The sequence below is a fragment of the Rhinopithecus bieti genome, unplaced genomic scaffold (genome assembly GCF_001698545.2).
Source record: "Rhinopithecus bieti isolate Rb0 unplaced genomic scaffold, ASM169854v2 scaffold_23283, whole genome shotgun sequence".
NCBI classification, from domain to species: domain Eukaryota; kingdom Metazoa; phylum Chordata; class Mammalia; order Primates; family Cercopithecidae; genus Rhinopithecus; species Rhinopithecus bieti.
Window position 1 is genome coordinate 162,409 of NW_016810852.1, and position 24,997 is coordinate 187,405.

General features: G+C 46.8%; 1 protein-coding gene across 1 annotated transcript in view; it reads right to left on the reverse strand.

The window, feature by feature from the left end:
• Positions 1 to 19,532, reverse strand: part of TCF7L1 (transcription factor 7 like 1) — a 175,312-nt gene extending 155,780 nt beyond the window's left edge. Inside the window, exons 1-3 of the mRNA XM_017892975.1 lie at positions 19,038 to 19,532; positions 18,892 to 18,955; positions 18,524 to 18,651 (exon numbers count right to left, since the gene is read on the reverse strand). Of these exons, the coding sequence (XP_017748464.1) occupies positions 18,524 to 18,651; positions 18,892 to 18,955; positions 19,038 to 19,532 (687 nt within the window). The remainder of the gene's footprint in view (positions 1 to 18,523; positions 18,652 to 18,891; positions 18,956 to 19,037) is intronic.
• Positions 19,533 to 24,997: the final 5,465 nt, after the last annotated feature.

The following is a 24,997-nucleotide window of genomic DNA, read 5'->3' on the forward strand; positions in this document are numbered from 1 at the left end:
ACCAGCCTGAACAACATGGTGAAACCCCATCTCTACTAAAACTAGCTGGGTGAGGTGTGTGCGCCTGTAATACCAGCTACTTGGGAGGCTGAGGCAGGAGAATTGCTTGAACTTGGGAGGCAGAGGTTGCAGTGAGCCAAGATTGTGCCACTGCACTCTAGCCTCAGCGACAGAGCGAAACTCTGTCTCAAAAAAAAAAAAAAAAAGAGAGAGAGAGAGAATGGTATATCCTTTTAGAGCAAATAAATGCTTATTGTTTTAAAATTACAATAGGCATATTATATTCTACCTCTAGTCTCTACAGAACTGCTTAGTGCACTCACAACATTAAACACAATAACCTTTAGTAGCTATATATGCAACCCTAGGGTTCAGACAGTGGTCTGTAAGTAACATTTTCCATTAAAAGAAGACAGAGCTCCTTCTAGAAATGGCCATCTCCTGGTCTGGGACAACAAATGTACAAGGTGTGCCTGGACTATCCTACCAGACCAGCAAGCAGAGAAGCATCCAAGACCACCAGGATTGTGTCACAAGGACTCAGGAGCCAGCCTGAAGAGGCTCCAGCAGACTAAAGGTGGGACAGTTTGGGTATCAATAGGATAATAATTGCAAATGGATTGAAAGACATTAAGCAGGTTTAAATCTATTTCATAATAATATTTTATCCTTAAGCTTCATTGGTCACCTTTACAGGGTGCCATGACACCAGGAGGAAACTGGTATATAAAGGGAAAGAATAAGGCATTTAAATTGCTTTCCCCATATGATCTAAAACAAGGGTCAGCAAATTTTTACTGCAAAGGGCCTGATAGAAAATCTTTCCAGCTCTGTGAGCCACATATGGCTTCAATCACAGCTAATTAACTGGGCACCTTGCAGTGCCCCAAAGCTGCCCTAAACAATATGCAAATGCATGAATATAGCTGTGTTCTAATAAAACTTTATTTATAAAATAAAGTGGCAAACTGGTCTTAGCCTGTAGACTTTAGTTTGCTGACCTCTGATCTGAGGTAACTAAAGAGTTGGTGAGGGGTAGTTTCTCTTTTAAAAATTATTATAACTGATAGACAAGGGAATGATACAAATAGACTATCATCATTTTGAAACTGCGAATGAGGTAAAGGATGTGTGTGCTGATAATTAGTAGCTGCTGACATCACAGAGAGACAATCAGTGTCTCTGATGGAAAACAACATCTATTATATGAAGCAGTCTTGCAAAAATAAGTTAAAAAGGAGAGAAGGAATGGGGAGAGCGAGAGAGAAACACTCTGAATCTTGACCAAAAATCTAAATCTAACAATTTTCAAGAACTTCAGGGGACAGAGAAACATGTTAAAAGATATCATGAGGTTGCATTTAGCAAAATCCAGACTGTGAAAAACTCCACAGGAGTCATCAAGATAAAAACCTAATTAGGAAGTTACTCACATCCTATGAAAAATGCTGAGCAGAATGTCAACTTTGCTATCTCAACATTTCATATGGAAAAAACTCCAAAATCTTGCAGTATAGTTTCTTGATAAATCATCTTTGATCCAGACATAATAAAGACTATAAAAGCTTCAGAGGAAATAAAACCTGTTATTTTTTAAAAAGGAGAGACCCCAAGATATCTCATACCTTCACCTTATTTAGTATTCACAAATATGTTCTAAGTGTCACAGAAACAATCTAGCAACTGAAAAAATTATTGCTCCTGCCCTAACTGTCAATTTTTAAAAACTGATCATCAATTTGGCAACTGTCACAGTGGAAATTGTTTCTGGCAAGAATCATCTATGGCCACTAAAATCATTGGGTAAAGGTTTAATGAGAAATGAGATATTTACATAGTCTCAAAGTATCTCCCATAAAGTACTGACTAATTACAAAAAAGAAAAGTAGTAACTCTCTTGAGAGAAACCTGGAACACATGATTTTAACCAAGAAAACAAAATTAGTGTCACCTGTAGTGGGAAAACTAGATAATGTTCCTGAGAAGATACAATAAGAAGAACACCATACCTTTCACGCCCAAAATGTACAACCTAAAGCTACGCATGAAGAAACACCAGGGAAAAAAAAGAAAAGTCAAGGTCCTTCTGCAAAATAAATGGCCTGTAATCTTTAAAGAGTCAAGAACATGAGACAGAGGCCAAAGAACTTCTAGACTAAAGGAGACTAAGAGACAATTAAGCATAAGATGTGATCTTGGACTCATCCTAAAGCCAAAAAAAAATAAATAAAAGTAAATATGTTTTAAAAAAATAAATAAAAGTAAATAAATAAAAGTAAAAATGTTTTCCTTTGCTACAAAAGACATCTATCAGTAAGACAACTGGCAAAATCTGAGTAAGTTCCATAGATGAGACAATTGCACTGTCTCTATGTTAATTTCCTGATTTCAGTAATTGCACTTTGGCAAATGTCCTTGTTTTTAGAATGTATCTTGTTCCTTCTTCTTATTTAGATTCACAAATATGCTCTATATGTATCAGAGATGCAATCTAGCAAATAATGCCCCCTTAAGTAAAGGGACATTACGCCTGCAACTTACTTGCAAATGACTCCGAAAAAAGTTACAGAGCCAGGCGCAGTGGCTCATGCCTGTAATCACAGCACTTTGGGAGGCCAACGCAGGCAGATCACTTGAGGTCAGGAGTTTGAGAACAGCCTGGCCAACATAGTGAAACCCTGTCTCTATTAAAAACACAAAAATTAGCCGGGCATAATGGCTGGTACCTGTAATCCCAGCTACTTGGGAGGCTGAGGCAGGAGAATTGCTTGAATCCGGGAGGCAGAGGCTGCAGTGAGCTGAGATGGCACCACTGACTCCAGCCTGGGCATTGCAGCCAGACTTCCTTCTCAAAAAAAGAAAAGTTACAGAAAGAAGGCAAATCTAGGGGAAAGTACAAGGGAATTATTTGTGCTATTTTTGTATATTTTCTGTGACTGAAATTATTCTAAAATTAAAAGTTAAAATGTAATATATATTTATATATTATATTGCTTATATATATCCTACATACAAATTTTAACTTATTTATAAAGTTAGTGTGTGTGTGCATATATACATGTGTATACACACACACATATACATATGCACATCATCTTGTTGATAGCTATTTGATTAAGAACTCACACAAACTGGTGATTATGTTAAAGTCATATGTTAAGTTTTTGCAAAGGGAATTGACAACCATGTAAATTCAAAACCTGCACTAAATACTGATGTTGATGTACTAATTACTTTTGTTTATGCATTTCTGGCTTCTCTCCTGACTACATTTAGTCATTTCCTATAAAAAAATTTTTAAGGGCTGGGCGCAGTGGCTCACACCTGTGATCCTAGCACTTTGGGAGGCCGAGGCAGGTGGATCACCTGAGGTCAAGAGTTCAAGACCAGCCTGGCCAACATGGTGAAACCCCCGTCTCTACTAAAATATAAAATTAGCTGGGTGTGGTGGTGGGCGCCTATAATCCCAGCTACTTGGGAGGCTGAGGCAGGAGAGAGAATCGCTTGAATCTGCGGGGGCAGAGCCAAGATCAAGCCACTTCACTCCAGCCCAGACAAAAGAGCGAAACTCCATCTCAAAAAGAAAAAAAAAAATTTAAATACTATAAGAACTTGTTAAATACTGTAACCACTTGTTAAGATGTTGGTTAAAATATTTGGCTACTAAACATCTTAATACAGTTGTGATAATACTGTACATTATTTTGGTAACATTTCTAATTTCTTTTTATATCCTGGAGATTCTCTGATGCTGATATTTCATTTCAGCCTCGGACAAATCCTGATTTTAAAACGCAGTCCATTCAGACAAAGTGTTAATTCAGTGCTTCTCAAAGCACTGTCTGCCCCCATTTATCATTATGACTGTTATTATCCCCATTCTCCCTGAGGGGCCTGGGGCAGAGCAACACAGCCAACTCCTGACCCGGCTGGGACCCAGTGCCCTGCAGACCATGGCCAAGACCAAGTTCCAGACCCCCCTAGACACACTGCCGCCTGGAGGGACAAGGGCTGGCCTGTTAATAGAATATTCTCCATCCCCGTTGGATGGAGCTTTGGGCTTCTTTCTCTCCAGACAAGTTCCCCTCCTCTCTTTCCATGCAAGGTCCAAGGAACTGCTTGTTAAAGGGCTGTCCCAGACTCCACAGACTCTCCCCATCTCAGCCCCTTCCTCCATGAACTCTCCTTTGCATCAACTGCGAACTCCCTTGTGAAGATGACCCATTTTCCACTCCAAAGCTTCAGCGCCAGTGTCTCACTCTCCCTAACAAGGATTTTATAACACAAAAAAGTTTATGTTGTAAAGTAGAAAGCAAAGTGTTTTCAGCTCATGCACTCTAATACTCCTACTAGACTCTTACCCTCCCATGGTACCTCTCTTCTATGCATCCCACCCGGAACACAGTTTAAGTCAGTAACATAACTAATAAGTAAAAACTACAGACAGTCCCTAACCTATGATCATCCAACCTAACATTTTTTTGACTTTACGATGAGTTTATCTGGATGTAAGCCCATTCTAAGTCTGGGCGCATCTGTATATCCAATGTACAGTTACACCCACACATGCATGAGGATGTGGGGCTGGTCAGGAGTATGAGCGAGGCAACAAACTAAGGCACCAAACAGATGCCCACTATTATTACATATGGTGTACAGATTTAACACCCAGGCACCACCACGTCTGCCACTGAGTGGATCCACAAGGGCAGCTTCATCCACAAGTGGCACAGGGGCTACACGTTAATGCTAGGGTCCTGGGGACCCCGGCCCAGCTGGGACCCCCAAGATCCTGTCCTCCCCAATCTCTGGGACTGGGGCTCCTCTCCCTCACCTTCTCTGGAATCCCCTTGGACCGCGAGAGCCAGATGTCCCCTCCCTGTCTTTCCTCCTCTCCCCATCTCCAGCTGGCGCTCTACCACTGCCCTCATCTAGGAGATGCTGGGGTTTGGGTTCCCACAGCATCACGTGAGGAGGGGCAGGGGAAGAGTGACAGGTGGGAGGGGGACACACAAGCAATCCCCAATTCGGGTTATAGGGAAGATTACACAGAGTGAGGACAGGGTGAGGGTATTTTGCTACTCGGATCCCCCACTAAAAGCTTCATCATGGACAACAGAATAAGGACCTGCTGCAACCTTGGCCTGAGGTGGAGGACACCGCCCAGGCAGACCCCAGGGTTTCCGGATGTGAGACCGCAGGGACTTTGAATTTGGCTGAAGAAATAGGACTTAGTTTATTTATCCTGGGTTTTTAATTCCAAATTTTTTCAAACATACAGAGAAGTTGGGTGAATGGATTGATTGCCAGTGTACCTCCACCTAGAACTGTTAACATCTCACATATGATATTTAAGGAACCAAGTGTACCACCTCAAAGTATCAGAAGAAAAACACAAGGGAATTTGGAGATTGGGAAAAACAGAATCAATGGAGCTGCAGAGTGCAGAAAAGCAAAGAAAGATTAAGATAGCAATTAACACCACCCCTGAGACTGTAAATCAACCAGCTATCAAGGCTTTGATTCTACGTCAGGCACTAAAAATGCCTCCTAAGTGGAAGGGATGGAAACGCCACTGAAGCCGGGCACAGTGGCTCATGCCTATAATCCCAGCACTTTGGGAGGCCGATGCAGGCAGATTACCTGAGGTTGGAACATCAAGACCATCCTGGCTAACACAGTGAAACCCTGTCTCTACTAAAAATACAAAAAATTAGCTGGGTGTGGTAGCAGGTGCCTGTAATCCCAGCTACTCGGGAGGCTGAGGCAGGAGAATTGCTTGAACTCAGGAGATGGAGGTTGTAGTGAGCCAAGATGGCGCCACTGCACTCCAGCCTGGGCAACAAGAGAGAAACTCCATAAAGGAAAGGAAGGAAAGGAAGGAAAGGAAGGAAAGGAAGGAAAGGAAGGAAAGGAAGGAAAGGAAGGAAAGGAAGGAAAGGAAGGAAAGGAAGGAAAGGAAGGAAAGGAAGGAAAGGAAGGAAAGGAAGGAAAGGAAGGAAGGAAGGAAGGAAGGAAGGAAGGAAGGCAGGCAGGCAGGCAGGCAGGCAGGAAGGCAGGCCGGCCACTGAAAAGAATATATGCCGAGGGATGTTACTCATCTTTTACTTCTACACACCATTTCTTTGAATCTTGCCCCAAATGGCATTTTCATGCATTGTCATGTCAATTTGGTGCTCAATTTTCAGTGGAGGAAAACTGCAGCCTGGTGGAACTAGAACCCCCCACAGCTGGAATGCTGGCTCTGTCACTTTCTGGGGAGGTGACTCTGGGCTCCTGGTTTACTATGACAGTCTTGGCTTCCTCAAGCATAAAATAGAGATGATAATATCAGATGCACAAGAATTCAGCGTAGGAACAGTTAGAACAGCGTGATATAGTGCCCTGGAACATTAACGGTGCTTATGGGGCTGTTTTTTAATATTGATGTTTAAATATTCATGTTGTCAACAATCAACAATCTAACATGTTTTAGATAAAGAAGTATTTCAAGGTGCATTATCTCGGCTGGGCTCGGTGGCTCGAGCCTGTAATCCCAGCACTTTGGGAGGTCGAGGTGGAAGGATCCCTTGAGCACAGGCATTCAAGACCAACCTGGGCAACATAGTGAGACCCTGTCTCTATTTTTTTTTTTAATAAACAAAAAATAAAATAAAAACATAACAAAAAGAGATACATCATCTCTGGAGCACTGCTGGCTGTGTACTTCCCTGAGTGGTGGAAGATGAAGCCTTACCACTGTGGAGTGCAGACGGACCCTAGTCCTGTTTCCATCACTCCTAATTGTTTGCCCTTGGGCAGGTCAACAACTGCCCTGAGCTTATGCTCCGCACCTATTGGATGGGCGGGATGGTTCCACCGAGCTCAGAGGGCTAGAGGACACTCCCGCAGGGTCCTTGATAAGAATCTCAGAGTCTAACACCCAACCACCTCTAGAAGGTATATCTTGCAAATCCAGCTCAGTTTAATGACCCTGACATATCCTTTTTTGGAATTTACAGAGGGGAGTGTAGTCCCAAACATCAGAAAGCACTACTGCCAACAAATCTGGACTTGTAAATTGATCTGCTTTTCATACCACTCATTCCTACTTCTTTTGTTTTTCTTCCTCATTATCAATGAGATCCATCTGTTCCTTAATCACAGTTGCCATCTCTCAGACTTACACCTTTCTGCTTTCTCCACACATTCTCTATAGACATTCCTACATATAATAGCCCCACTCACTTTAATGAGGTCTAAGATATTTATCTAAGATTCAGTGCTTTGCAATACCCAGGTCTCTAGGATGGCTTAGGTAGAACCCCAAAAGCCTCCCCACCTTCTATCAATCATATCATAAGCCCCCTTTGTTAATCTTTCCACCATGTTATTATTGGAAAGTCATTTGGGAAGTAAAGGAAAAAGTATGGAATGTCATGATTTCTTTTTTTTTTGAGACGAAGTCTCGCTTTTTCACCCAGGCTGGAGTCCAGTGGGATGGTCTCGGCCCACTGCAGCCTCTGCCTCCTGAGTTCAAGTGATTCTCCTGCCTCAGCCTCTTGAGTAGCTGGGATTATAGGTGTGTGCTACCACACCCAGCTAATTTTTTGTGTTTTTAGTAGGGATGGGGTTTCACCATGTTGGCCAAGCTGGTCTTGAAATCATGACCTCAAGTGATCCTCCTGACTCGGCCTCCCAAAGTGCTAGGATTACAGGAGGAAGCCACTGTGCCTGGTGGAATTTCATGATTTCTAACCATCTTAAACACACACACACACACACACACACACACACACACACACACACACACAGAGAGAGAGAAAGGGGGATGGGAAAGAAGACAAATACCCCCTCTGCAATTCCCAAAATAACTGTGTAAATGTTTAGTATGTATTTCTTTATTATTTAAAAAAAGTTTTTTTTTTTGAGACAGGATCTTACTCTGTCACCCAGGCTAGAGTATAGTGGTGTGATCTTGGCTTACTGTAGCCTCAACAGCCTGGGCTCAAGCAATCCTCCCACCTCAGCTTCCTGAGTAGCTGGAATTACAGGCACGTGGTACCACTCCTGGCTATTTTTTTTTTTTTTTATAGAGACAGGGTGTTGCCACATTACCCAAGCTGGTCTTGAACTCCTGAGCTCAGGCTATCTGTCCACCTTGGCCTCCCAAAGCGTGGGGATTACAGGCGTGAGCTACCACACGCAGCCTAGTATGTATTTCCTTAATGGTCAATTATCGCTGAAATAGTCTTTTATAGATTTTTGGGACTGATTTTTCATTTGCGAAGAGCTTAAAGAAAGCAACCAATTTATAAAATATTTTATAAGATGAACCATAAGGAAATAATATTTGCACACTTGGTTCACCAGAGCTGGGTTTGTTAACCAAACTATGTTGTAATCCAAATTGCGAGAATAGTAAGTTTACTCCTCCGGTGTTCTTCCACACCAAAGACTCGTTTGTGTATTCTTCCAACCCTCACCAATTTCAATGAGGAAAAATAATCCCCAATTTCCAAACAGGTCAAATGTTAGCAGGTAAGTACCTTTTCCTTGCATGAAGTTCCTGGGGCAGCCCATTAAAGGTCATTAATTCCTCTGGGGCGCTGCACTGGGGAAGCAACTTCAACCACAACTGTCACTCGCTTCTACAACAGGAAAGTACATTCTCAGGTCCAATGTGTAAAGTTGGAACAAATCTATCCACCCTCAACCCCAGCTGATAACTCACACCAGGATTTCTGAACTGGGAAACAAAGGTCAGTGCCCTTCTCTGGAGAGGAGGAGGAGCTAGTTACATCAGGCATGTGTGTAAAGTCACATGGGCAGAATGGGAGACCTAGACTTCAGACTCACAACCACATTCAAATCTTGGCGCCATCAATTACCAGCAATGTAACCTTGTACAAGATACTTGACCTCTACAAGTCTGTTTGCACAGCAGCAAAATGCGAACAAGTATCTATTTCTTAGCAGCTTAGAAGCTATGAAAAATACTAAAGTCTTAGCAGTCATTGCCAAGTGCTTTCCAAATGGGGTGGAGCTATTTACGCCCTTTAAGAACAGCCAAAAAGAGTAGCCAGGGCAGCCATTTTACCACACATTTGCCAGCACTGAAGAGGCTTATTCAGACAAAACCATAATGTGATGGGCCAAAGATGATTCTTGTATTAATTAGTATTTGTTGACTCCCTGGGAAGTTGAACATAGTTTCACATATTTGCAGCCATTTATAGTAGTTCTTTTGTGAATTTCATGTTTATGTTTATTTTCTACAATTAGGGTGAACACTTGAGGCCTTGTTCCCCTCTTGAATAAAATGAAAATAGATTTCCAAAATGCTGTGACACAGTTTGAGAGCATGAGTGTGAGCTCATTTCCTGTCCTGAGGACCCCAGGTAATTAGAGTCATTGCCCTTGACCATATCCACAAAAACTCTGAAAAAGGCTATGTTTAGGAAAACATTTTTATGATTTTATTTTCAAACTTTGAAGTATACTTCTCAATTAGATGACCATTTTCCTAATCTGTAGATTATGCACACAACAAAAAGGAAAGATTTAGAAGTTTGAAATTTATTTGAGAACCTTAAACATATCTGTCAATAGAGTGAACTCAGAGCACTGCTAACACCTTGTGAGTCTCAGAAAGAAACTGCAGTGGCCCGGCGCGGTGGCTCAAGCCTGTAATCCCAGCACTTTGGGAGGCCGAGACGGGCGGATCACGAGATCAGGAGATCGAGACCATCCTGGCTAACACGGTGAAACCCCGTCTCTACTAAAAATACAAAAACTAGCCGGGTGAGGTGGCGGGCGCTTGTAGTCCCAGCTACTCGGGGAGGCTGAGGCAGGAGAATGGAGTAAACCCGGGAGAAACTGTAGAGTGTCCTGGGGCTGTTCCCTGGGCAGCACATACAGCATAGAGGAAAAGGGCAAGTCCCCTTCATTGCCCTCATGGTTCCCTTCATTTCTGAACACCAAGGTTTTGGAAACTGCATTTGTTTTATTGTTCACTAAATCTAATCCAGTTTGGGAGAAATAATACAAAACATGGGATATATAAAAACCTCCTCCAAGAATAGATTAAAATAGACAATCTGGGGCAGTTTTCTATATGCTCTTAAGTGCCCAGTCCTTCCCTATCCCCAGTTACTTTATCACTTCGATATCTCAATATCTGCCCCTAGCTGCACACAAATTGTGTCTGTGTTGTGTGTACATATACACACATAACACAAACACACACACATTTTTTGTTTTTGTTTTTGGAAACAGGGTCTCACTCTGTCATTCAGGCTGGAGTGCAGTGGCGTGATCATGGCTCACTACAACCTCCATGCCCCAGCTCAAGTGATTCTCAGCCTCTCAAGAAGCTGGTGCCCACCACCATGCCCAGCTAAGCTTTTGTATATTTTGTAGTGATGGGGTTTTGCCATATTGCCCAGGCTGGTCTCAAACTCGTGAGCTCAAGCAATCTGCCAACCTTGACCTCCCAAAGTGTTGGGATTATGGGCATGAGCCACCACACAGGGCACAAAGTGTATTTTGATTCTCTATCCCTCTTCAAAATCAGCCAGCTCCAGAAAATAAAAGGAGGAAAAAATTCCCAGGTGTGCCATGCCTTTCAATTAATACACGAACATTTCATTATCTAACATGTAAGCTAAAAGGTTCCCAACATTTTGGGCTTTATGAGAGGATAGAGAGGAAGGGCCTGCAGTCTCCCTGCTGCCAACAAAATTCCAGGGCCCCTACTGTAGCCAACTTGCCCTGGTTTTCCTGAGATACCAAGAAGCCATCTGGTCCTTCAATGCACACTCTCCATTTCTGCCAACTCACCTCTGCATTCCCCTAAAACCTCATCTTCAAGTCTTGGGCTCATCTTTAAAACTAGGAGGACACCTACTATACAGCACCCTCCATGGACGAAGGAAGAAGCCTGACTGCTTTTGAAGCTCTCAGTCTCACCTCCTCTTACTCTCATCTTCTTGCCCATTCATCTTCAAGCCTGCCCTATGGCTCCTACAAACAGGCTCCCACTCCAGCATCCCAAATATACTAATACACTTTCTCCCAAACTTGCAGCTCCTCCCTTCCCTCTTCTTTCCATAGTCAGGGTTTTAAAATGGGTTGTCTGGAGTCTTCGGGGTTCCCCATGGTGGTACTGAGATGTGGAAGGTACACCAGGATAGGAGGAGGAGGCTGCTTGAAACTGCAGGAGTCTGGTCTGGGGTTCCAGCTGAGGGGGAGGCACTGGCCCACACCTGAGACCAGTCTGCAGGTTGGCACCTTGGCTATTCTATTTGGGAAGCACTGAGCTAATGTCTCTTCTCTCTACCTTTACCACCACCACTTGTCTGGAACACTTCTCTCCGTGGGCAGCAGTAACTTCCTAATAGCTGAATTCCAAAAGCTCCTCTTATTTTTTATTTTTATTTATTTCTTAGAGACAGAGTCTCACTCTGTCTGTCACCCAGGCTGGGGTACAGTGGCACAATCATAGCTCACTGTAGCCTTGAACTCCTGAGCTACCACCATGCCCGGTTAATTTTTAAAATTTTGTTAGAGTTGGGGTCTTGTAATGTTGCTCAGGCTGGTCTTGAACTTCTGGCCTCAAAATATCCTTTTGCCACAGCCTCCTGAGTAGCTGGGATTACAGGCACAAGCCACAGCATCTGGCTCAAAAGCTCCTCTTGACTCCTCAATCTTCTTGTCCCCTCTCTCTCTGTGGCATCTAGCACCAAGGACACTCCCTTTCTTTCTCCTTCCTTCTTTCCTTCCTCCCTCCCTCCCTTCTTCTCTTTCTCTCTCTCTCTCTCCCTTTCACTCTTGTTGCCCAGGCTGGATTCTTTCTTCCTTTCGGATAGAGTTTCATGCTTATTGCCCAGGCTGGAGTGCAGTGGCGCAATCTCGGCTCCCTGCAACCTCTGCCTCCCAGGTTAAAGCAATTCTCCTGCCTCAGCCTCCCAAGTAGCTGGGATACAGGCACCGCCTCCTGGATTCAAGTGATTCTCCTGCCTCAGCCTCCTGAGTACCTGGGATTACAGGTACCTGCCACCATGCCTAGCTAATTTCTGTATTTTTAGTAGAGACAGGGTTTCACCATGTTGGCCATGCTGGTCTCAAACTCCTGACCTCAGGTGATTCACCCGCCTTGACCTCCCAAAGTGCTGGGATTACAGGTATGAGCCACCGCACTTGGCCTCCCCCTTTCTTTCATGTTTCATGCAACATTATGGAAGCTGGAGGGAAAAGAAAGGGGGAGGGGAGTTCCTAAGCGTTCCTCCTACCTTACCCAATGCTCCCTTCCATCCTCCCCCAATGACTTCTGTCCCTGCTGTAAGCATCCCTTCCCCTTCTTCTCTACCTCTCTTACATCACCCAGTTTCAATCATCCCCTCAACATCCCCTCACACCTAACATGTCTCCAATGAAACCAAGGGGTTCCTCCCAAAAAGAGCCTCTCATAGACTATGTGGGCTCTGTTATTGCCAAAATATTCAGTAAGCATCTGTCCACCAGTGGGGAGGCAGAGATTGGGGAGGCCTTCCCACCTGCAGAAGTCAGTCCCCAGGTGCCCGAGCCTGCACACCAGGAATTAACTGTGACATCAGCCACTTTCTCGATCTGGTACCTCCCCTCCCCACAGCGGTGCAGACAAGAATCCCACTTCCTCCCATCCCACCTTTCCTTTCCACTCTGCTACTCTGAAGCCCTTTTCACCTCACTCCTGGCTCCTGTGAGTCTAACTGCTCTATCCCCTTCCAGGTCCTCCTCCTCCAATCCACCATTATCTTTCTAGCCACATGTACGAGTCACGTCACTTCCCAGCCTAACTTTTGATGGTTCTCTGCTGCCTCTTGAATAAGATCAGATTCCTTCCCTGGCATTCTAGTTTCCTTAGCCCATGTCCTGGCCCCTTATACTTCCAGGCAAATGGAACTGAAATAAGCTGTATTATCCCAAACTGCCCTTAACTTTTCCTTCCTCCATGTCTTTGCTCTCCTGGTGCTGGCTCCCACCTTGAGAGTGAAGGAGGACTTCCACTTTTTCACTCTAAATGCCTCCTCTTACTATTTACATTCTTCTAAATTAACAAGAATTACCTGGATTAAAGAATGACTGAGTTTTAAGGACTAGTTTAAACCTACTTCGACCTGCCTTCCTGGATCACCCAGGAAGCAATTTTTCTCAATTTCTATTTGAAAATGCTCCTCCAGGCTTCACTGCCTCTTAACTTCTTATTACAGTGCTACTATGACTTCTTTCCTACTTAATTTTTAAATCCTTTAGGGCAAAGTCTGGGTCTTGTTTCCCATGGTCCCTTAGCCATCGCCCATGATAGGTATCCAACAGACTTTAGTTGAAGAAGTTGAGGAGTTAGGAATTCATTTTAAGAGTGCAAATTTAAGAGTGCAAATCTATGCCGGGTGCGGTGGCTCACACCTGTAATCCCAGCACTATGGGAGGCTGAGGCGGGTGGATCAGGAGATAGAGACCATCCTGGCTGACACAGTGAAACCCCGTCTCTACTAAAAAATAAAAAATTAGCCGGGCGTGGTGGCGGGCGCCTGTAGTCCCAGCTACTTAGAAGGCTGAGGTAGGAGAACGGTGTGAACCTGGGAGGTGGAGCTTGCAGTAAGCCAAGATCGCGCCTCTGCACTCCAACCTGGTGGCAAAAAGCAAGACTCCATCTCAAAAAAAAAAAAAAAAAAAAAAGTGCAAATCTAAATTTTTCCCTAGGTTGGCAAGTAAAGGTATCTCACTAAATAGAAGTGTAAGTAGGGCCTTCCTATTATAGAAGATTTAAAAGATTTTCCAGTGAGTTAATCATTTACATTCTTTATTTCCCAATTATTTTAGTAACACTGCACATCACTGTAAAGGCTAGAATATGCTGTTAGATTGTGTGTGTGTTGCCTCCCTTTTCTTCAAGAATCCCTAGAAGTGTGATCAATGAAGAATGTAACCAAACTATAACTTTCCAAACTTATAACAAATCAAGTCAGCTATTCCCTGCCCAATCCACTCAACCAAAGAAAAAAGATTGACAGGTTCCCAGTCCTTCCCTACAGAGTTTGTCACCAATATCACCCCAGCAATCCAAGGGCGAAAACTTCAGCAACACAGGCCCTCTCAAAAGCTTGTTCCATGTGAAAAGCCCTCATTAAACTCTGAGTTATATTTAGAAAAAAAAAATGAAACAGAAGTTATATTTAGATGAAATGGCTTAAAAGAATTTTACCAAAAGCAGCATGTTTATACTGATCTTCCCAAAGAAAAGGTTTCCTTAGCTTTTACATACAGCTCCTAAAAACAGACAACCTCTTCATACGTATACAAAGATTTCTGCTTGGGTTCCTCTGGGTCTGGAAGAACAGGAGCTCCCAGGATATAAGAAAGACTGCCCATGGGAAGCAGTGGGATATAAAGGACTTAAAAATGAGCATGCGTTTGAGGACCAGGACAATTTCATACAAAAACCTGACTTGAGATGGTATGAGAAATAATGAAGCAAAGCCTTTTGTGTGCTTGTGCTGCACAAAAAGTTTCTGAAGCCAGGCACAGTGGCTCAAGCCTGTAATCCCAGCACTTTGGGAGGCCGAGATGGGCGGATCACGAGGTCAGGAGATCGAGACCATCCTGGCTAACACGGTGAAACCCCGTCTCTACTAAAAAATACAAAAGAAAACTAGCCGGGCAAGGTGGCGGGCGCCTGTAGTCCCAGCTACTCAGGAGGCTGCGGTAGGAGAATGGCATAAACCCGGGAGGCGGAGCTTGCAGTGAGCTGAGATCCAGCCACTGCACTCCAGCCTGGGCGACAGAGCAAGACTCCGTTTCGAAAAAAAAAAAAAAGGAAAGGTTCTGAAATTTATAAGATGGACACAAAAACTACAGACTCCCTGAGCAACACTACCTAGAAGTGTTTCTTTCCAAAATGTCATCAGCACTCACTTCATGGTCACAGTCAAACTACTTCCTATCACGTTGTAGCTGGCTTGCTGAACCACATTCAACACTTTCTTTTTGGCTCTTTTTTGTCTTAAACTATTTTTGGCATTCACTTTCTAATGTGTTGACTTACATTTTCTTTCTTTCTTTTTTTTTTTTTTTGAGGCAGAGTCTCACTCTGTTGCCCAGGCTGGAGTGAAGTGGCATGATCTCAGTTCACTGCAACCTCTGCCTCCTGGGTTCAAGCGATTCTCATGCCTCAGTCTCCGATGTAGCTGGAATTACAGGCGCCCACCACCAAGCCTGGCTAATTTTTGTATTTTTAGTACAGATGGGGCTTCACCATGTTGGCCAGGCTGGTCTCGAACTCCTGACTTCAGGTGATCCGCCCACCTTGGCCTCCCAAAATGCTGGGATCACAGGTGTGAGCCACCGCACCCAGCCAACTTACATTTTCCTAACAAAATTCTAGGCAACAGCCCCAAAGTGATTTAGTAAACCGTGAAGCCTTTTCAGAAATGAATGTATAATTTCAATGTGATTATTTGAAAAATGGTTTGTAGCAGTTATTCCTCTCTTCACAGGGTCCCTGGGCCTCCAGACAAGAAGCAATTGCAGCTCACAGAGACTTGGCCCACATCCCATGCTGAGGGGACCTCTTCTCTAAAGAGGCTCAGGAAAAGGCCACTTCCTAGCATCCCAGCCAAACCAGAGTGGAGGGCAAGGGTGATGGCTCATGGGGAGAGATGGCCAGACTGTAGGATGGGCCAGCCCCCAGTGGTCTCAGCAGGATTATGCCAGTGGGTGAGGCTGTTGAAGCCTCCTGCCTGCTATTCCTAGGGTTCATTAACACCCTGAAAATACTCCAGCCAATTCCCACTTATGCATCTGGCTTGGTATTTCCAGAGGAAGTGTTAAAGCAGCAGATAACTGGGGTCACCTAATTTTATACTACCTCTAGGCCTTAGAGCAGCAAAGCCTAAAGTGGTGCAATTTAGAGGCCAAACAATAAAAAAGACCTAAGATATCAGAGAGATCGGATCATGTGTCCTGGGCACTTTCCTCCCTTCTCACTGCCCACCCATATCTATCCACATTCATTTTGCCAGGCTGGGAAACCAACAGAAGGCCATTTTCTCTGTACCTACCATTTGCCTATAGTGACAATTACCTTAATTATATTAATAGAATCATCCAGAGGAAAACCATCATCTCCACCCTATAGTCCAGACAACCAAGTGCTTAAATATTTCCTCATTTGCTTTACTTACTGGCAGCAAAAGAACAGGGTCAAATTAGGTTTAACTGTGCTGACCTAATGGCAGGACACTTCCCCAGTTTATCAGTGAACTAACACAGCGAAAGGCACACAGAGACACAGAAACACTGGGAAATGAACTAACTTCTGTAAGGGCAAGTCACCAAGAAGACAAGATGTAGGTATGGGAGTGGGATGGGACATACTAAGTCCCCAAGAAAGTACAAGTCCTAGGAGGCTTGAAAGGAGGATGGTGTCTGGGCCAGGGCAGGGAACAGCTGCAGAGATGAAGGAGGACAGTCAGAGACGCATGCAGAGGCGAAAGGTTGGCTGCCTCAAGGAGGGCTCCAAAATCCCACACGGGCCTGGATTTAGTAATCAGGAATCTCCAGGATCAGCAAGAATCAGCCTTTGGAAGTTCTCAGGCATAAGAACACATAATATGATAGAAGGAAGGAAGAAGGGAACACTAACAAAAATCTGTCTCACTTGGGCTCTTAGGGAGAGGAGACAGCAGAGCCTGGATGAATCAAAATGCCCTAAAGAGAAATGGATGCGTGGAGAAATAGCCTTGAGAGAGCCATAGTCATATTTGATGGTGAAATAGTCATTTCTGGTGACTTCAACTGCACCAGGACTTGGCTGAGGGCTGATGCACAGATGCTAGTGCCTCCCAGACCCCTTTCTGTAGATACCCTAATGGTAAATGGAAACATGGGACTTTAGAGGCATTAACTCTCCCCCATACGCAAAGTTACAGGAATCCCACCAAAACTTACAGAACTAAGCTACATGTGTGGGAACTGGTGGGAATCATTGAAAACCTAAAGAAGACTACAGTAGGTCCTGGATCCCCCGCCTTTGATTGGCACATACCTCTTTTCTTTTAACACTAATGAGAAAAAGCAACAGCCATAGACTCATTCAGTTTTCACTGCAAAAGTGACACTTACATTCAGGACTTCCTGGGGTGCTCCAGGCCAGCAGGGCCAAAGCAGCAAGGCCTCCCTCCCTCTCGGGGCAAAACTGTGAGGTCTGTGTGGTCCCATTCCCCATTCCCCTCTTCCTCAGTCAGAGTCTCTCCCACCGCCGCCGTCAACCCTCCTCCAACCCATCTGGTGATGGTAGCGCCCCTGCCGAACCAAATGTGGAGGCCTTGGCTCTCCACCGACCGCTGTACAGTGACAGCAGGAATGGCCATTCAGCACCTAGCCTTTCTCCAGCACACTTTAATTATCATCGTTATCTCAGGGCAGCCTTAGCATAAAGTGGGTTGCTGGGACCCTGCTCGTAAGAGGCCAACACTCCCTGCCCCCTTACCCACCGTCGACAACGAAGTGGCGGGCACTGGGTAGCTAGGCGGGAAGCAAAGAACTACGACGCACATCGCGTCCAAGCAGCAGCACGAGGGGGCCTGGCACACAGTAGACAGGCGTTCACCCAAGATGTCATCAGACCCAGTACCTGGGCAGGGAGCCTGGGGGGGGAGTCGCGGCTTGGGGGACACAAAGGCCTCGCCAGCCCCAGCTGCGCCCCTCGCAACGCGGGGACGGGAGTTTAGAGCCACAGAGGGGGCGAAGGAATCCGCCCTCATTTGCACGTCGTCTGGGGCCCGGTCAATTTGCTTAATCACCGCTCTAAATGCCAGCGCGCAGCACACAATACGCGCCCATTAACAGGTTTAAAGTGTCGCAGCGCTCGCTTTAAATGAGAAAAGCAGGCGACAAAAGGGGGAAAAAGCCAAGTTCCTCAACTTGAAGAATGCCTCGGGTCGCCTCGAAATCATCTACGCGAGTATAAAATTCAGAGCTAGCTCCGCAGAAAAGCTGAGGCCCCGGTGCGAGGGGGGTGGGAACGTGGGCTGTGAATAACCCGCCACGAAAACTGGGTTTCTTAGGAACCAGCTTGCAGCAGCCCAGTGAACCCGGAGTCGGAGGACAACGTCGCCAACCCAGCTCCCCAGGCCCCTTGCCCCACTGCCAGAGAAAGCTGACCGATTTCCAAGAAGGAAAGCGAGACCCCCCCAAAACGGGCACAAATCCAAGTTTCCTTCGGTGCAGGCGAAGAATTCTGGAGGCCGAGGAAGATCCCAGAGGTGGACTCCAAAACCTCAACCCGCAAGAGGGGAGAAGTTAAAGGAACTTTACTTTCATCTAGGCACTGGCCAGCGCAGCCTCGCGCTCGGCCGCCAGAGAGTAGTTCAACTCCGCAAACAAGTTCTGCTTGAGATCGGCGCAGGAGGCCCCATCCCCCACTCCATGGCCGAGCCCGGGGGCGCATCCTGCGGGCCGCGGCCTCCCACCCTCCCTGGCGCGCTCGACGCGCACTCACGGTGCGCGCTCCTCCGGGAGACAGGGGTCCGTTGGAGAGGTACGGGCTGCTCAGGTCCGGGATCATCAGGAAGGGGTACCCAGGGTATGGGGGTCCTTTAAAGAACGCGCTGTCCTGGGGCCTTCTCACTGCGAACAAGACCAAGGTTGAGGTGAGGCCCGGGCCCCCGGGGCAGCGCCGCTGCAGGGGGGTCGGGGCGGGAGCCGGGGACCCGAGCGCCCCCAACGCGCGCCCCACGGGGACTGCCGCCTAGAGAGGTGGAGGGCAAGAGTGCGTACACCGGAGCTAGGGGGACCGTGGGCCGCCTGGCCTCAGCAGCGGAGCGCAGCGGGGATCGAGAGTGGGGGGCTGTCCCGGCGGGCACGTACCTTCGGCGAAATAGTCCCGCGGCTTCTGGAAAGTGTCCCGGGCGGGCTGCGGGCGCCTCTCAGCCTGCGGAGGAGACACAAAGGCGAGAGCGGGTGAGCGGACGGAGGGCCGGGATCCCCCGGGGCCGGCCGCGGAGCCTCCTTACCTCCGAGTCGGAGCTGCTGCTCTGGTTCTCCGACTCGTTGACCAGGGACGACTTGACCTCGTCTAGGTCCCGCTGCGCCGAGGCGCTGTCGCTGCTCGGCTCCTGCTCCTCGCCCCCCTCATCCTGGAAGGGGATCAGCTCGTCGTTCGCCCCGAGGTCGTCCCCTCCCGCCTGCCGCCCGGCGCTGGAGCCACTGCCTCCCCCGCTGCGCCGCGCCGCCCCCGCCGCCCCGCCGCCGAGCTGGGGGCATGGTGGGCGCCGCGGGCCGGGGCCGCAGCTCTCGGAAGACCTAGCCCGCCCGCGCCCTGCCCGGGCCCGGGCCCGGCGCCCCCCCCGCCCGCTCGCCGGCCCGCTGCGCTCAGCGCCCGCCGCAACAAAGTTTGACAGGGCGTGGCCGGCCGGCGGGAAGCGGGCTGGCGCGGCCGCGGCCGGCGGACAGCGGCTCGGCCTCCGGGCCCTCCGGCAAAGCGCGCGAGGCCCTAGGGCTCCCAACATCGCCCGCCGCCGCCGCCGCCGCCGCCGCTGCTCACCGGGGCGTCCCAGCCCCTGGCCCGCCGGGGAGGGGCGAGCGGGAAGGGAGGGAGGGACCGCCGGGCTGGGCAGGGGGGCCGGAGGGAGGAGCCCCGGCTGCAAGCTGACACCCGCGCGCCTCGCGGAACCCGGAGAGCTGCGGCGCGCGCGCACACACACACACGCACTCACACTCACGTTCACACTCGCACCTTCCGGGGGCTGCGTGTCCCCGCAGCGTGCACCGCCCCCAACCCCAAACTCGCTCTGACCTCCTTCCTGCGCCCCACCCTACACCCTGGGCGGCCCTCCCCACGCCCTCCCTCAAGTCCTGGAAGTCTTGCCCCCACCCCTCCGTATCCCCTAACTTTCTCCCAAAGAACCCCCAGAACTCCACGCAGGTTCACACCCCTCCCACCGTATGGCGCTGGCGGACGGGCGGCACTGCCCCCTGCGGGAAAGCCTCGGACGCACAGACTGGCCGCGGTGCCCTCCCCCTGCCTGGAGTCCCTCCGAGCGCGCGCGACCTCGATACACAGACCAGGAGACTGGGGACATTTATGGGACCCCAGAAAATGCCCGGTGGCTTTCCGCGCCTCTTTACTGTGGGGTTCCAACGCGACCCCCAGCCCGGGTTTCGACCTTGTCCATCTATACATGAAATTTTGAAGATCACCTTTTCTTCATTGTTTGGGGCTAGGTCCTAAATCGAAAAACCGCGATCTTGGGTTCGAAAAGAATTTGGATTTGGTTCATTACGGGGGAAAATTGCCTGTCCAGTGATCTCCAAAGCCATTCACAAAGCTGCGTGAGTAGCCAATGAACACGAGAAAAATGCTCAACCAGCCTCATACCTAAGTAATGCCTGTGGTGCGAGCACCACGGCCAGTTCTACTCCCGAGGCCGAGGCAGGAGGATCGCTCGAGCCCGGGAGTTTGAGACCAGCCTAGGCAACATAGCGAGACATCGTCTCCAAACAAAATTTTTTTTTTCTTTTAGTAAAGAAATGCCTGTTTCAATGACATTAAGGTGTCATTTCTCTCCAACCTGTGCGGGAAAGTTTGAGGAAAATGAATAGTATCTTGTGTTATCCACCGTGGGGAACTATTAGAGCATAAACTTTGAAAACAGCTTGGAAGACAGTATGGAACTACGTAAAACTATTTTCAGCACAACTGGCAGAAGAGTTTCTACAGAGGTGCCCGCCCATATGGACAAAGCCACGTATGCTAGGTTCAAAGCATCAGAGAGCTTGGTGACATGCATTCTTCATCTTTCTTTACAGCCACAGTCCATGCAGCTGGCCAGTTCTATGCAGTGTCCCTTCCCCCCCCCCCACCCATGCACGCACACAGACACATGGACCTGGATTGATTTTAGAGGAACAGACACTCACTATTGTATTTTGTTTTAAAAGAATTATACACATTTATTTCTGCGTAGAAAGAAATCTGAGAAGATGCAAATTATTATCAGTGACTATTTCTGGGAAAGGATAAGTGAAAAGAGATAGTTTTCTGCTTTCTATGAACTTTACAACAAGCAGATATGCCTTCTTGGATTTGGTTCATTGCGAGGGAAAATTGCCTGTCCAGTGATCTCTGAAGCCATTCACAAAGTCTCATAAAACGTTTTCAAATAACAGATGTATCTTGAGCAGTATCGAGTAACAAGTAAAAGTTCCTCTTCCCCCCCCCAGGACAGAGTACCCTTCTGGTTAACCACTTTCAGTTAACTCCCTCTGGTTAACCACTGTTACTAGTTTGGTATATATCCTTCCAGACACTTTCCTAGGCAGTTATGAACATATGTAAACATATTTACAGATATTCTGATTTACGTAAATAGAATCACACTCTTTGTATTATTGCGAGTTATTTTTATAAGATTTAAAAGACGATTTTTCATGTCTGTGGTCCATACATATATGAAAAACTTATTGTATTAGTTTCCTGCTGCTACTGTCAGAAATCACGAAAAATTGGTGACTTAAAACAACAGAAGTTTATCCTCTCACAGTTGTGGAAGACAGAAGTCCACTGTCAGTTTCACTGAGTAGAAATCGAGGTGTTGACAGGGCCATGCTCCCTCTGGAGGCTCCGAAGAGAATCTACCCTTGTCTCTTGCAGCTTCTGGGGGCTTGTGACCACATCATTCCCACCCTTGCGTCTGTAATCACATTGCTTTCTCCTTTTTTTGTCTGTGACAAATCTCCCTCTGTCCCCTTCTTATAAGAAACAATACTTGTGGCCGGTCGCGGTGGCTCACGCCTGTAATCCCAACACTTCGGGAGGCCAAGGCGGGTGGATCATGAGGTCAGGAGTTCAAGACCAGCCTGGCCAACACGGTGAAACCCCGTCTCTACTAAAAATAAAAATTGGCCAGGCACGGTGGCAGGCGCCTCTAATCCCAGCTACTCAGGAGGCTGAAGCAGGAGAATCGCTTGAATTCGGAGGGCAGGGGTTGTGGTGAGCCGAGATCGCGCCACTGCACTCCAGTCTTGGCGACAGAGTGAGACTCTGTCTCGAGAGAGAGAGAGAGAGAGAGAGAGAGAGAGAGAAAGGATACTTGTGATGGCATTTAAGGACCACCTGGGTAACCTGCCCATGTCAAAATCCTTAACTTCACATCTGCAAAGACCTCTTTTCCTTAAACATTCACAGTTTCCAGGGATTAGGTTATAGATGTAGCTTTGGGAGTGAGCCACTATCAGCCTACCACACCTATAAACCAGAAATGCAAATGGAAACAGCATTGAGATAACCACCAGTTTTCATCTGTCAGATTGGCAAAGGAAGAAAAGAATGGTAACGCCCAGCATTGGCCACTGTGCTAAGCACATAGATGCTGGACCATTGTGTAACAGTTCTAAAGAGGAGTTTGGCAATACCTGTGAAATACCTTTAAAAATGTGAACCTTTGACTTACTCACGTACTTCTAGGATTTTATCTGAAGGAAACAACTAGATACACAAATAAACCTGTAGACGTGTGTTCATCACAGTAAAAAAAATCTAGAAACAATCTCAATGTCTCCTATAGGGAATTACGAAGTTATGTGCATTCATTTAATGGAATGTGGAAATAAGTTATGTGCATTCATTTAATGGAATGTGGAAATATGTTTGTCAATGTAGAAGGAAGCTCATAATGGTAAGCAAAAGTGGCAAATTAAAATTAACATGTAGACTTCCACTTCCCATTCTAATGGGGTATTGATGTCAGATTGACTCTTTCATCAAGGACAACTATAAACTCTGGATAAAATACCAAAATAAAACAAAACTCAGGTTAGTTGAAGGCATCGCTGTCAACCAAGTCAGCCAGGACGTGAGTCAAAACACCAGAAGGGAAATTCATTCAAGTGAGTTTATATTTACTGCTGTTTCATCCCCTCAGAAAATTTGGTGATTTGCAGCAGCAGGCATAGAGACCAAACCAAAAACAACCATCTAGAGCATGCACGCTGCAGCTTGCTGCCTGTTTTTGTATGGCCTCAGCTAAGATTTTTTTTTTTTTTTTTTTTTTGAGATGGAGTTTCACTCTTGTTGTGGGTTCAAGCGATTCTCCTACCTCAGCCTCCTGAGTAGCTGGGATTACAGGCATGCACCACCACGCCTGGCTAATTTGTATTTTTAGTAGAGATGGGCTTTCTCCGTGTTGGCCAGGCTGGTCTTGAATTCCCGACCTCAGGTGATCCGCCCGCCTCGGCCTCCCAAAGTGCTGGTTTTACAGGTGTGAGCCACGTTGCCTGGCCGCTTTTTTTTACATTTTAAGTGGTTGAAAAGATTATAAGGGCCAGTCACGGTGGCTCATGCCTGTAATCCCAGCACTTGGGGAGGCCGAGGAGGGTGGATCGCCTGAGGTCAGAAATTCAAGACCAGCCTGGTCAACAAGGTGAAACCCCATCTCTACTAAATATACAAAAATTAGCCGGCGTGGTAGCGGATGCCTGTAACCTGGGAGGCGGAGGTTGCAGTGAGCCAAGATTGCACCATTGCACTCCACCCTAGGCGACAAGAGCGAAACAACATCTCAAAAAAAATTGAAATCAGAATATCTCATCACAGCAAAATTTCTTCACAAAGTAAGTGTCCTAGAGGCTTATTTGTTAGTAAAGCAAGGAGAGCTATTTACTGATGGTGAGTTAATTAAATTGTACTCAAGAGCAGTTGCCACAGAAATATGTACAGAGAAAATAAACTTGCCTTTCACCATTGCCAAAAGAGTTTAGGACATTGAAAATAACATCAATAGTCAGTGGGGACTGGGAGCAGTGGCTTACCTGTAATCCCAGCACTTTGGGAGGCTGAGGCAGGCAGATCACCTGAGATCAGGAGATTGAGATCATCCTGGCCAACATGGTGAAACCTTGTCTCTACTAAAAATACAAAAATTAGCTGGATGTGGTGGCGCACCCTTGCAATCCCAGCTACTCAGGAGGCTGAGGCAGGATAATTGCTTGAACCCGGGAGATGGAGGTTGTAGTGAGCTGAGATTGTGACACTGCACTGCAGCCTGGGTGACAGAGTGAGACTCCATCTCAAATAAAATAAAATAAAATACATGACAACAATAGCACAAAAGGCAGAGGGGGGATATGGCATTGAACCAAACTAGGGTTGTCTGAGAAGTGGTGAAAGTAGGAATTTAAAGTGCACTCTAGCAGGCCAGGCCTGGTGGCCCATGCCTGTAATCCCAGCAGTTTGGAAGGCTGAGGGGGGTGGATCACTTGAGGTCAGGAGTTCGAGACCAGCCTGGCCAACATGTCAAAACCCCGTATCTACTAAAAATACAAAAATTAACTGGGCATGGTAGCACACACCTGTAATTTCAGCTACTAGGAAGACTGGGGCAGGATAATTGCTTGAACCCAGAAGGCAGAGGTTGCAGTGAGCTGAGATTGCGTCACTGTACCCCAGCCTGGGAGAGAAAGCAAGACTCCGTCTGGAAAAATAAATAAATAAATAAATAAGGTACACTCTAATAAGTCAAGAATGCGTGTGGTCATCCCTAGAATAACACTCATCCCTAGAATAACACTCACTAAAGAATGTATTACTGGCTGGGTGTGGTGGCCGACACATGTAATCCTAGCACTTTGGATGCCCTAGGCAGGTGGATCACCCGAGGTCAGGAGTTTGAGACCAGCTTGATCAACACGGTGAAACCCCTTCTCTATTAAAAATACAAAAATTAGCCGAGCATGGCGGCACACGCCCATAGTCCCAGCTATTCGGGAGGCTGAGGTAGGAGAATCACTCGAACCCAGGAGGCAGAGGTTGCAGTGAGCCGAGATTGTGCCACTGCATTCCAGCCTGGGTGACAGAGGGAGGCTTCGTCTCAAAAAAAAAAAAAAAAAAAAAAGAATATTACTAACTAATGAGCGAGAAAGGAGACAAAATTAACAAATGGGACAAATAAAATATATTAAAATAATAAAGTCAAAA